The sequence below is a fragment of the Oryx dammah genome, unplaced genomic scaffold (assembly GCF_014754425.2).
Source record: "Oryx dammah isolate SB20612 unplaced genomic scaffold, SCBI_Odam_1.1 HiC_scaffold_7, whole genome shotgun sequence".
NCBI lineage: Eukaryota > Metazoa > Chordata > Mammalia > Artiodactyla > Bovidae > Oryx > Oryx dammah.
Genome location: NW_024070191.1, coordinates 7585740 through 7600011, shown reverse-complemented (window position 1 = coordinate 7600011; position 14272 = coordinate 7585740). Strand labels below are relative to the sequence as shown.

General features: G+C 41.5%; 1 protein-coding gene across 1 annotated transcript in view; it reads right to left on the bottom strand.

Moving 5' to 3' along the window:
• NEIL3 (nei like DNA glycosylase 3) overlaps window positions 1-12789 on the bottom strand; it is a 45489-nt gene extending 32700 nt beyond the window's left edge. The window contains exon 1 of the mRNA XM_040243240.1: window positions 12634-12789. Within this exon, the coding sequence (XP_040099174.1) occupies window positions 12634-12789 (156 nt within the window). The remainder of the gene's footprint in view (window positions 1-12633) is intronic.
• Between the last annotated feature and the right edge of the window lie 1483 nt (window positions 12790-14272).

Here is a 14272-nt window from a genome sequence, read left to right as displayed (position 1 = left end):
CCTGGAAAATCCCATGGATGGAAGAGCCTGGTAGACTGCAGTCTATGGGGCTGCAAAGAGTTGGATACGACTGAGCGACTTCACTTTCACGAACAAAAGGAGACAGTATGCCACGAGAGAAGAGTGGAGAAATAACTCCAGAAACAATGGAGACAGAGACAAAACAACCATCACGCCCAGCTGTGGATGTGACTGGTGACGGAAGTCAAGTCCGATGTAAAGAACAATGTTGCACAGGATTCTGGAATGTTAGGTCCACGAATCAGGGTAAATGGGAGTGATCTAACAGAGACGGCACGCACGAACCTGCACATTTTAGCAGTCAGTGGAATAAAATGGACTTGAGTGGGTGAATTTAATTCAGATGACCAGTATATCTACTATGGTAGCCAAGAATCCCTCAAAAGAAAGAGAGTAGCCCTCATAGTCAACAAGAGTCCACAATGCAGTACTTAGGTGCACTCTCAAAACACAAAATGATCTCTTTGTTTTCCAAGGCAAACCATTCAATAACACAGTAATCCAAGGCTATGACCCAACCAATAATGCTGAAGAAGCTGAAGTTGAATGGTTCTATGATGATCGACAAGGCCTTCTAGAATTAACACCAAAAGAAGGTGACCTTTTCATTATAGGGGACTGGAATGCAAAAGTAGGAAGTCAAGAGATACCTGGAGTAACAGGTAAGTTTGGCCTTGGAGTACAAAATGAATCAGAGGAAAGGCTACTAGAGTTTTGCCAAGAGAACACACTGGTCATAGCAAGCATCCTCTTCCAACAAAACAAAAGACAACTCTACACGTGGACATCATGACCAGATGGTCAATACCAAAATCAGATTGATTATATTCTTTGCAGCCAAAGATGAACAAGCTCTATACAGTCAGTAAAAAAAAGACTGGGAGCTGACTGTGGCTCAGATCATGAACTCCTTATTGTCAAATAAAGACTTAAATTGAAGAAAGTAGGGGAAACCACTAGACCATTCAGGTATGACCTAAATCAAAACCCTTATGATTATACAGTGTAGGTGACAAATAGATTCAAGAGATTAGATCTGATAGACAGAGTGCCTGAAGAACTATGGACAGAGGTTCATGACATTGTACAGAAGGCAGGGATCAAGACCATCCCCAAGAAAAAGAAATGAAAAAAGGCAAAATGGTTGACTGAGGAGGCCTTACAAATATCTGAGAAAAGAAGAGAAGCTAAAGACAAAGGAGCAAAGGAAAGATACACCCATCTGAATGCAGAGTTCCAAAGAATAGCAAGGAGAGATAAGAAAGCCTTCCTCAGTGATCAATGCAAAGAAATAGAGGAAAACAATAGAAAGGGAAAGACTAGAGATCTTTTCAAGAAAATTAGAGATACCAAGGGAACACTTCATGCAAAGACGGGCACAATAAAGAACAGAAGCAGTATGGACCTATCAGAAGCAGAAGATATTAAGGAAAGGTAGCAAGAATACACAGAAGAACTATACAAAAAAGATCTTAATGACCTATGTAACCACAATGGTGTGATCACTCACCTAGAGCCAGACATCCTGGAGTCTCATGTCAAGTGGCACTTAGGAAGCATCACTATCAACAAAGCTAGTAGAGGTGATGGAATTCCAGCTGAGCTATTTCAAATCCTAAAAGATGATGCTGTCAAAGTGCTGCACTCAATATGCCAGCAAATTTGGAAAACTCAGCAGTGGCCACAGGACTGGAAAAGCTCAGTTTTCATTCCAATAACAAAGAAAGGCAATGCCAAAGAATGCTCATACACAATTGCACTCATCTCACATACTAGCAAAGTAATGCTCAAAATTCTCCAAGCCAGGCTTCAGCAACAGGTGAACCGAGAACTTTCAGATGTTCAAACTTCCTTAGAAAAGCAAGAGGAACAAGAGATCAAATTGCCTGCCAACATCCTCTGGATCATATAAAAAGCAAGAGAGTTCTAGAAAAACATCTACTTCTGCTTTATTGACTATGTCAAAGCCTCTGATTGTGTGGATCACGACAAACTGTGGAAATTCTTAAAGAGATGGCGATACCAGACCACTTTACCTGACTCCTGATAAATCTGTAGTAGGTTAAGAAACAACAGTTAGAACCAGACATGGAACAACAGACTGGTTCCAAATTGGGAAAGGAGTGTGTCAAGGTTGTATATTGTCACCCTGCTTATTTAATTTCTATGCAGAGTATATCATGCGAAATGCTGGGCTGGATGAAGTATAAGCTGGAATCAAGACTGCGGGAGAAATATCAATAACCTCAGATATGCAGACAATACCACTCTAGTGGCAGAAAGTGAAGAGGAAGTGAAGAACCTCTTGATGAAAGTGAAAGAGGAGAGTGAAAAAATTGGCTTAAAACTCAACATTCACAGAACTAACATCATGGCATCCAGTTCCATCACAGCATGGCAAATAGATTGGTAAACAATGGAACAGTGACAGACTTTATTTTCTTGGGCTCCAAAATCACTGCAGATGGTGACTGCAGCAATGAAATTAAAAGACGCCTGCTTCTTGGAAGAAAAGTTATGAGCAACCTAGACAGCATATTAAAAAGCAGAGACATTACTTTGCAACAAAGGTCATCTAGTCAAATCTATGGTTTTTCCAGTAATCATGTATGCATGTGAGACCTGGACCAAAAAGAAAGCTGAGCGTTGAAGAACTGATGCTTTTGAACTGTGGTGTTGGAGAAGACTCTTTAGAGTCCCTTGGACAGCAAGGAGATCCAACCACTCCATCCTAAAAGAAATCAATCCTGAATATTCATTGGAAAGACTGATGTTGAAGCTGAAACGCCAATACTTTGGCCACCTGATGGGAAACTCCAATACTTGGGCCACCTGACTCATTTGAAAAGACCCTGATGCTGGGAAAGATTGAAGGCAGGAGAAGGGGACGACAGGATGAGCCGTTTGGATGGCATCACTAACTCAACAGACATGAGTCTGAACAAGTTCCAGGAGTTGGTGATGGACAGGGAAGCCTGGGGTGCTGCATTCCATGGGATCACAAAGAGTTGGATGAACTCTAGCACCAATCAGTGGTTATCAAGCACTGGCACAACAAACCTGAGTACTCAGTGAGGGAAAAACATTCTTTCACATTTGCCTTAATTTTATAACTGAATCAATTAGAGCCCTAAACTGAGAAGCACCAAGAATTTGATATTTTTCTGCTGAACAAGACTTTTTGCTGTCTCTTGCATACACTTCAAACCAAGTGCAGATTAAGATAGCAGTTTTGAGGTGGGTTTCCATGACAACCAATTAGTAGTTAAAAATTCTCATATATTAGCCCAGAGACTTTGAAGATGATGATTAATAGAGCAGATATAGACCAGTTTTGCCTATGGTTTTGAGGGATTTGCCTCAACATAGACTAGGTTTTATATTTTTCAGGATTTTGGCCATAATGTCTTATGATCTTTTAAACCTTCCTTTTCTAAATTAATGGTTTGGGGGCCTGTGTCTCTGTCACTCTAGAGCCAACAGCCTCTTATCCCTCCCAGTATCCTTTACTAGCAACTGGTTTTAACCATGTCCTCTGAAGTCCTCTGACTTTTATTAGGGTTCTCGGTGAAGGCTGGGTGGGAATCTGGTCCTGGTTCACACACACAGCCCTGGACACCTCAGCAGTATCCCCCGCTTTTTGGTTAGGAGAAAATGTGCTATGACTGTCACCCCAGTGTTTGCATCTTCCTTTAAGCTTTACAAGTTAAATCTAAAACCCATCATCTATCCAATATGCAGGAAAAGGTCACCATGCCAGTCCACACACCCTTCGCCCTGCCTTGAACCTAGGATACTTCCTTTCTGGGACATACAGAACCCTCACGGCCTGTGCTTGATTCCCTTGTGAGGGAGTCTCTCCCTGTCCCAGGCCGAGTGCACACCCCTATGTCCCCTAAGCACCTGTGTGCACCGTGACCAGTGCTCAGATCGCCTTTCCTTTCCTTGATCTGGCTTTACCAAGTTCTGTAACGGCTCATGGCAGAGACAGAGACTGTGACCTCGAAATAGACAGCGGTGTCACCATATCTAATAAAATAGAAAATGGGTCCCTAATGTCTCCCTGGAAGTCTGCTCACAGCACTAAATTAACCATTTTGCAAGAACTTAACACCATTTAGTTTAAAATTCTCAGCCAACAGCTACCACAGTTCACTCACTTGGCTGTGTCCATGACTTTGACATCCTCTAAAGATAAAGATGGCAGGTGGCATCTGGACACACACCCTCCACATAAAAAATGTATCATTCAGGGCTGTTGAACTGGATTTATTCATTTTAGAAAAGCTTGTTGACTTTCTACTACGTGTGAGGCATTGCGAGGCCTTATTCTAGATATCTGAAAACCAGATCATTTTCTGGGGAAATTTCCCACTCTGTAAGGATAACTGCTCACTGTTCAATGACTAGACTGGGCCATCTAAAACTGCCCCATTATCAAAACACCCAGATGTAAATCAACAGTAACACATCATTGGGTTTTGTTATAATTAGCTAAACAAAATCTCTGAGTACAATTCATATGGAAAATTTTTGTGCCACTTATTCTTAAACCACTGTAACATCCATTTCAGAAGGTATAAATTAAAAGAAACCATAAAACCCTGGGGAGGGGGGAAGTATGGGTTCTTAACAAAAGGCTCTACTTTTTCTTGCTCAAAGTTAAATGCCAGGGTTCCTAATAATGTCTATTAGGAAGAAATCCAAATCTAGCTTATCCTGATTTTTATCCTAGATTTTCCCTGGGAAATTTCTAACTCTGTGCTAAATATTCCTATTAGTTCCTACAGTCCTGAGGGAGTTTGGTTCCATGTGTAGCTAACGGATAGAACAGCTGAAATGCCCACTAGACGAAGATTGAGGGGCAGGTTATAAAAAGAGCTTTTCCATACAGTATTAATCTGTTAAGATACCACAGACTGTCCTGGAGTATACATCTACATGCTGTCCAATTACTGCCAACCATCAGAGGTTTCAGGAAGTCTAATGGATCTGACCATGGGAAATGTCTCTCCAGCCAAAGGAGGATTCAGCAGAAGGCCCTCCCAAATGTTAGGGTTCCTGGACCGCTTATTAACAAGACAAAGAGGAGCATGTGCCCTTAGACATAAATTGCTTGTACATAGGAGGATGAGTCAAAAAACACAAATGCCAATATACTTAAAATGAATGGCACCAGTAAGTCTCTTCAAACAACTGTCCACGAGAAGTGAACCGTGGTATCCTGATGGACAGAGCTGCAAGGAACCAGAAGCCAAATCTTCACAGGTGTCCTGGTTTTGTACTCTAGTCTCTATAATCAAAAATAACACAGAATAGGACACCAAAAACAGACTGTGGAAAGGGATGATATTAAAGTCTCTACAAATACTGAAAAAAGATGTTTTGGGCCTGATGAAGGTGAAGGTGACTATGACAATACAGACATCAGCAGAGGGCTGTATTCAACTCTGGGGAACGATCACAGGTGGAGAGGCCGGAGCTGTGGAAACACACAGACCTGACACCATCCGATGACTTCTGAGGCACAGCCTGCTCCAGCTACAGACGCCACGAGCCCTTGGCTCAACTGTGTGTCAGAATTAGTTTTTTAATACTTGATGAGGTGCTTGGGAGTTAAAAAGACATGTTAGCATAACCTCTTCCCTGCTCACATACATGGTTTGTCACTCGCTATACACTCCAGTACACTCGCTGGGACTAGAATTTCCCTGCCTGGGAAGCAGAATCATCTTGAGGCTTTCTACCTGCCAAACCCAGCACAGGGCTTTCTACAACCGCTGTGCTGGCACTTACCAACTGAACAAGTGTCTGTGACTCATGTTTCTCCCTTAGTTGTCTGTGAGCTCCTTGTGGACAGCAACTATGGTGTTTCCTTATCCCTGGGCACTTCACACAATGCCTGGAGCTCAGGAAACATCTGTAGGATGAACCAGATCCCTTCCTCCTTCCCTCTTGGTATTCCCCACCCATCATCCTCATCTTGCTATACCTTTCCCAAGGTTTCTTGGCAAAAACTTCTGTTCCACCAACTGTTTTAGCTGCTTTGAGAATTATTAACATCCTAGTCTCTTATTTTCTAATTATCTTCAAAGAAATGAGGCTTAAATATGGGAGTACCAAGTTACTACCAAAAGCTAGATGTATGTAAAATATTATAATCAGAATTTCCCATTAAGTAAAAAGAACTTTACAGGAAGGTTTAGGATTTCAGCAACCAGTCCCAGCCTGCCCTGGTTTTTACTTAAGATGTTTACTTAGCATTTAAATGACTGCTTTAAAAACACCTATTCTAATACCTTATTTGGGTTTTGAGGGAGATGATACAAATTGTTTATCATGTGGGCACTTGACCTAAATTACCTGATCCCTAGTATACTATCATTTCTAAAATAATCTGCTCTAGAGAATATACTCCAGGCAAAATAAAAATTTCAACTTATAACTGACCATCTCAAGCACCTGCATACATTTTTAACTGTTTTTTTTTTCTTTTAAAACACCATTTGAGGGAGAAATTCTTATGTACCAGTGATGGTTAGTTCCATTTATTTTGAGAGCTCTTATGTACAAATGGGGCAAGGCTTTTGCAATAAACCTAAGAATTACAAAAGATTCACTTGTCCTACTGTAGAACCTGGGGTTATCACCTCTTCATACAAGGTTCAGCAGCCCATGCAAATGCAAAAATTAATTTCCACAAGCCTATTATCTTTGCTGTAACTATACAAAATTGTCCAATATATACCTGACTTTCTCATTTTGACCCTTATAAACTTGTTACTGTATTATCTGAACATTTCATTCTCTTTCCCCTGAAATAAGAGAAGAAATATCCTTTGCCACAATTTTAAGTAAGAGAAGAAATATCCTTTGCCACAATTTTAAGTATGATTGAGAAGGGTCCACCTTCCCATTTTCAAGTGGCTTAATAATAGGAAATCATCAAAACAACATATATCTTTGGAGACAGCACATGATTTATTGTGCTGATTACCATTTATCCTGCCTATCCATGGGTGAACAAGGAAGATGAACTTTTAAGAACAGAATACGACTTTTCCACAGATAAATGGTTCAACTCTAGCTCAGTTACATATTTCCCCTAGAGAGGAAAAATATACCATACTTACAATCACAGTCTCTCCTTTTTGTCCCCCACATGGTTTTTACCCCCAATACAACAATACTTTTAGGAATCACAAGCCACTTATCTATCCATTTAAACTATCAAAAAAACCTAACTTTAAAATGGTCTCTAAGCCCCCCAAAAGAGGTCTTTACATAAAAATCTGTTCTACTATTTTGTAAGAGCAGAGGCTATAAGCACTTACTCAGAGGCTAAATGTTTTATACACAATATGATTACACCAGAAGATTACACCCCTTCATAAAGTCATCATCAGATAGGTGGGTCTGGTGAGAAAGCCCTGATCAGGGAGAAAAAGGAAAAATTACCAGGACTTTTACTGCAGCTCAGACAGTAAAGAATCTGCCTGCAATGCAAGAGACCTGGGTTCAATCCCTGGGTCGGGAAGATCGCTGGAGAAGGGAATGGCAGTGCACTCCAGTACTCTTGCCTGGAGAATCCCATGGACGGAGGAGCCTGGCAGGCAGGCTACAGCCCACGGAATCACAGAGAGTAGGACACAACTGAGTGACTAACACTACTACTACGGCACTAAGCTAAGAGTTTTATGTGTCCTATAATCTGATTCCGAACAAATAGGCAAAGATATGAGTATAAGCAACAAAGGAGCTGGAATTCAAAAATCAAGATGATCAGATGTTCTCTCTACGTCATCCCCAACACTTTCGGGTTCACTAAAAGCTCCAATGGCTGTGGAGAATCATCTCCCTGAGTTTCCTTAACCGATCTCTGTTCACTCTTGCTCCATGACTCCATGTAATGCTGAATGCTGGTAGTAATGATCCTCAGTCATTAAGATGAAACCATTACCCAGATCCATGGAATAATGTAAGCAAATACTATTATGCATGTTCTATACAAGTTAAAAAACTTTTTAGATTTAAACGAATAAGCTTCATTTAGCTATAAAATTAATCTCTGTGGATTAGCTCATTCCTTCATATAATGGCAATCGAATTATGATTTCCACTTCCTCCACTATAAAGAGAAAGGAGGGAGGAAAACTTTTATTATGTGGCTTCATTATTTTCTTGTAATAGAAATTTCCATTTAACATGCATAACAAAATACACACTCATAGAGAAAGATTCCAAATTGAATTTATTTTTAAATCTTTCATCAAAACTATTTTTGCACTATTTAAAACTTTGCTCTTCTCGATCCATTCAAATGTTTACTAAATAACTCAGACACTGCGAAGGGCATATCAAGATGAGTAAGAATAGCTAGCATATTACATACATATATTAAATCTTAAGGAGAGAGAGAGTAGCCAGAGGATCATGTTTCAAATGAAATGAATGCTTATAAACTGTTTCATATTCTGTTTTGTGAAAGGAAACTGAAAACATATGCAGATTATACACCGATTTCACCAAAATATTGTATCCACCCAACAATTAAAATCGAAGGATTGACTCTTCACAGCTCATTAAGCAGACATGTTCATTTATATTCCAGTGTTGTTTCTTACCATAAGGCTCCAAAAGCTCCAGCAGAGTTTTATGTGATGTGCTTACAGAGTTGCATAATTTAATGCTGACAAGACAGTGGATCAAAACTCAGAAGTAATATAGTGCGTGCACGACTAGCAAACGCTGGGCTTCTATGGATAGGCTTTCTTCTTCAAAACGGGGGTCACTCGTCACAAGGAGACATGCCTTAGAACACGTTCTCCATGAACTTCGAACTTGAGCCAAGAGGACGACTACAGGCCACAGTAGCTGATTCATTACAACAGTAGCTACACAGGTGGGGTTCTTCTTTTTGGTATAATGATTATCTGGAGTTTAACTCATTTATTTTAAATGCCCAATTAGTATTTATTTAACTCTCCTTTGTACTTTTTCATGTTTATTGCAATATAAAGAAGATCATATGCAGTTATTATTTTTCAACTGCTGCCTTGTGAAAACTAATGATTTCAAGTCAGTAGCAGAAACCTTTAAATAGCTTTAATGCTCAGGCATAAAGGTCTAGGAAACATGGGATCACCTATTTAAGTAGTGATCATGCCAGAGATCTGTGACAACATACCACGTTTTGATGAAATTTACTATAGGGCTTCCCTGGTGGTTCAATCGGTAAAGAATCTGCCCACAGTGTGGGGGACCCGGGTTCAATCCCTGGGTTGGGAAGATCCCCTGGAAAAGGGAATGGCTACCCATTCTAGTATTCTTGCCTGGAGAATTCCATGGACAGAGGAGCCTGGCGGGATCTCAAAAAAGTCAGCACGATTGAGTGACTAACACTATGGATTCAATGCGCCTCTAAAATGCAAAGACCCTTCATGTTTACAAAGATTATTATTTCTCTAAATCAAGGGCCCATAAAGTGAAGCTATGGCAAAATATTTAGAATATTCCCAATGATAAAGGGATTATTAATTCCATATTGGTTTTCACAAAGGGGTTATTCATTTCATATTGATTTTCAAAGCCAGTTCCCATAGAACAAGATTCTTGATTCCAAATCATAAAGACCTATTCCAACTTTTAATACCTCTTTATGTCAAAGTATTAAATATAGTAATGTTCAGTGATTGCTTCCAAGTGATATTATTAATTTCCCAACCACTGACGAAGCATCTACATTATATTATCAGGCTGCACTGTGAATATGGGAATGGAAACCATTAGCATTACCAAAGTAGGTAAGCCAACTGGCTAAACTGAACAAAAGTAAAAATGGTGGCAGACACAGCCCAAAACTTAACATCTCACTTCTCTGATTAATAAGTAATCACCACTATATGCTGAGCAGTATGGTATTCTTGCCAAAATGAATCAGTCATTTTCCTACTGAACCTTTTATAACTGGGGGGAACTATGGTTAAAAGTGTAGGCTTTGGAGTTTGAAAGAAGAAAGATTACACCTGGTTCAGCCCTTCCTAGTCATGTGACACCGGGCAACTTAATTATTTAAACTCACTTTAAGCTTCACATTCCTTATCTGTAGAATCAGGTTAATCCTTTATCATGGGGTTATTATTTTTTATAATGAAATGATATATAACAGTTCTTCAAAAGCACTTTATGCCTTGGAACTGAAGATAATCATAAATGGAAAGGAAAGGTTCATGCTGGTTTGGCCTCAAGACCAATGAGGTAATGTCTATTTAAAACATTAAATGGGATTCTCAAGGAAGTAAGTTTATCTGACTCATCTTGTATCCTCGGGAGCTAGTAATAGCTTAAAACTTAATACAGAATATATTATTGTTTAATGATGTAAAGTATGATATCCATAACATATTCATGCCATATCCATAACGACAACGTACTCCCTTTACTTCCAAAATAGCAATTCTGTTCCCTTCTCTTCATTTCTGTCACCAGCCCCCTCCTCTGTGCTCCAGGCAGCCTTCTCAGACTCCTGTAATCCTCACCTGAGAAGGCAGCATGTACCCTGGCTTTCTGCCAGTCTTATAATTTTCCTTTGCAAGAATGATCTTTCAAAGTGTCACTGGATCTTAACACCCTTCAAAGAACCCCATTATTCCAGAATGAGTAGAGTCCCTACAAAGTTCTGCAAAGATCCCAGGATCTCACTTCGACCAGCAATCTCAATTTTGTCTTATTTCAAACCACGTTCCCTGTATCTCATCATCCCCTTTCCAGCCACACCAGATTTCTTTCAATCTCTCTTCCTTTGCTATTGCCTGCAGTGTTCCGCCTGCCAACTTTCAGTTCAGATCTAGGTATCTCCTCACCCTTCACACCTCAGCTTAATTGTTACTTTCTCAGCAAAGCCATCCCTGAACTTCCTGTAAGTTCTCATGGAACCATGTATCTTTACTTTAGAGAATTTATCAACTTATATTTCTTTCTGTTTTCACCTAATGAATGTCTATGTACCTTCCTAACCAAAGAATAGCCTCCACAAAGGGAAATGTTAGATTCTGTTGCCGAGGTTCCTTGAGTATTCAAAATTCTGTCGAATGAGTGATTTTTCTATAAACATTAATACTCTTAAGAGACTACTCAGGATTCATCTCTGTGGTATCCTGAAATAATTTTGAAAGAAACGCTATAATAAAAGAACAGGTACAGAGTACTAACTGACATATAGTCAAAATAAATAAAACACAAGGGCAATTGGAAGGAGATGCAAAAATTACTCTTTGTGCAAGTTTGAAAATGTATTTACTCAGACTTAGAACTTCATTTCTTTCAAGTTGTAAGCATATGCTAATTTCAGAGCAAGCAACTTTTTCTTCCAAGACCAAAGGCTATGATGAAGCTTTGCAGGAGAAATTGAAGTACAGCGCAATAATGCATGCATTCATGAAATACAATCATCCGTACATGTGAAGGGCTTTTAAGGCACGAGGTTTAATCAGAATATTTTCAGTACAAGTTCTAAGTTCTTACCAAATGAAAATCACACCACCTGCAATGCATGCCAGAGTGGCAAGAAGCTGTGCTACAACTTCCTTTAAAAAGAAATAAATTCACTTAAGGGATCCAAAATGGTTCTGCCCCTTCATTAGATGGCAATACTGAGTTGAGTGGACAGGGTGGTGCCAAATCTTCTGTGTGAAATTTTAGGATTATGTATTAGTCATAATACATTTTCAGTTGGAGAATATTAGGCAGGCAAGAAGCTAGAATTTTATCCTACAAGCTTACTGTTTTTAAAACGTGAAAAACAGAAAAAAAAAAAAAAAACAGAGGTTGCATGCATCTGATAATATTAACAGCAGCAGCTGCTGCTGCTACTAAGTTGCTTCAGTCGTGTCCGACTCTGTGCGACCCCATAGACGGCAGCCCACCAGGCTCCCCCGTCCCTGGGATTCTCCAGGCAAGAACACTGAAGTGGGCTGCCATTTCCTTCTCCAATGCATGAAAGTGAAAAGTGAAAGTGAAGTCACTGAGTCGTGTCCAACTCTCAGCGACCCCATGGACTGCAGCCTACTAGGCTCCTCCGTCCATGGGAGTTTCCAGGCAAGAGTACTGGAGTGGGGTGCCATAATATCTGATAATATTAACAGCAGAAAATGCGGCTATGGACAGAAGGAAGGCATCTTTTGCTGGCAGTAAAGAAGCTAAGCAAGGTGGCATGGAATAAAACACCTTCCATCACTTCCCACCTGGGCATCTCCAATGCGGCCTTAACTCGGCGGTCCCGTAACCAACCTCAACCGCGCAGGCGCACTAGCAGGGCATTCTCCCTCAGGTGAGGTCAAGGTACGTGTTAGGAAAGGCGAGGCCCCAGGAAGCCTTGTGGAGAAGGAGATGACAACCCACTCCAGTATTCTTGCCTGGGCATGTCCGCGGACAGAGGAGCCGGGTGGGCTGCTGTCCACGGGGTCGCACAGAGTCGGACACGACTGAAGTGACGTAGCAGCAGCCGCAGGAAGCCTTGACCAGAGCTAAGGCACCTTGGACCCTGGAACCCCGATGGGCTTTTTGCTCTATCTCCCACTGCTGGTCCCCTAGCGAGACACGGAAGCTGCTCACCTGTGAGGGGCCCACAGGCCCGGAGGCGGCGGGCGGCGACCCGGGGCCCCCCAGGCCCTGCAGCGCGCGGCCCCGCACGTCAGTCACCGCCTGGCCCGGGCGCACACGCGCCCGAATCTTCTCTCCATTTACAGTACAACCCGGGCCTTCCACCATCGCCCGGGCCCGCGCTGCGCCGCACTAAGCTGCAAAGCCAGCCGAGAAAACTGCCGCGTAGCTTCACCTCAGCCGAGATATTTAGCTCCTCCTAGAAGTTCAAATCTCGCGCGCTCCTGGCCCCGCCCCGGCCCCGCCTCTCCAGCCGCACCCGCCCCCCGCCCCCTTTCCCGCGGGCCCGGCTTCTCGGCGCAGGCGCAGTGGCCCAGCCTTCGGGCACAGACGCGGGGGTGCAATAGCAAGGAGAGAATTGTTCCTGCTCACTTACCACTCTCCCCTGGGGGCCGATCTGTATATCCTCAGAAGCTCTAATTTTGTTTTCTTTGCTTTGAAGTTTTGCCCTTGTCGTTGAGCTGCACGGTACACGCACGTTTTGTGACCTGATTCTCTTACTCTTCCCGAAGTCCGAGGTGGCCTGGCAGGCCTCAGGTTTCTGCAGGCCCTCCTCGGGCTTGGGTGGGCGCAGAGGGACTCAGGGGAAGGTTTTTACAACAAGCAGCTTTTACTTTTCTCGTATAGGTTTCAGAGGGTAAAGCGTCTGTCCACAATGTGGGAGACCTGGGTTCGATCCCTGGGTCGGGAAGATCCCCTGGAGAAGGAAATGGCAATCCACTCCAGTACTATTGCCTGGAAAATCCCATGGACAGAGGAGCCTGGTAGACTACAATCCATGGGGTCGCAAATAGTCGGACACGACTGAGCGACTTCACTTCACCTATAGGTTTAGCATGTCTTAGAAAACGTGGCCTAATATGCCAAGAATATCTTAGTGTCTATGTTAAAATCCACTTCATTTTTTGATACCTGAGCTAAGCAAGATTCTACAAAAATTCATGCAAATATTCTGTTTTGGGATGTCCGAGATGAGCACCATTTGAAATTGTTTTGTAAAAAGGCAGGGCTCTATATAAATTTGAGGCAATGCATAGTTTTTAGAATTTACATAATGTTGCACATATGAAAATATATAATGACTCCATACAACTTTTTAAATAATGAAAAATCTAATCCTTTTTGAAAATTAAAATATAGCACATTAAAACACAATGTCAATTTATCAAAAATTTAGTAAGCTTATCACGGCCATCATTAAACCAGAAGAATATATATACTAATGATTTAAATTTAAAAATTGGGAAAGTAATGTCTTTCTGTAGGGAGAGATTAGTCATAAAAAGTTAGCTGGATCAGGTTCAGGATTCTTTGTACTTCCTTGTTTAATTACTATTTACGCTTCTAGGTCAGGTTACAAAATAGTCAAGGAAGAATCCTATTTCCTAACAACCCAAATTCAGTCATGATTTCTGCCCTTTGATGGAATACAGTCTTCATATGCCCAAGCTCAGGGGCCATGACTGAGAGGAGCTATCCCACGTCCAAGGTAAGGAGCACCAGCTGCGCTTTGCTGAAGCAGCCACAAAGAGATATCCCATGTCAAAGGTAACAGAAACCCAGGGAAGATGGTAGGTGCTGAGAGAGGGCA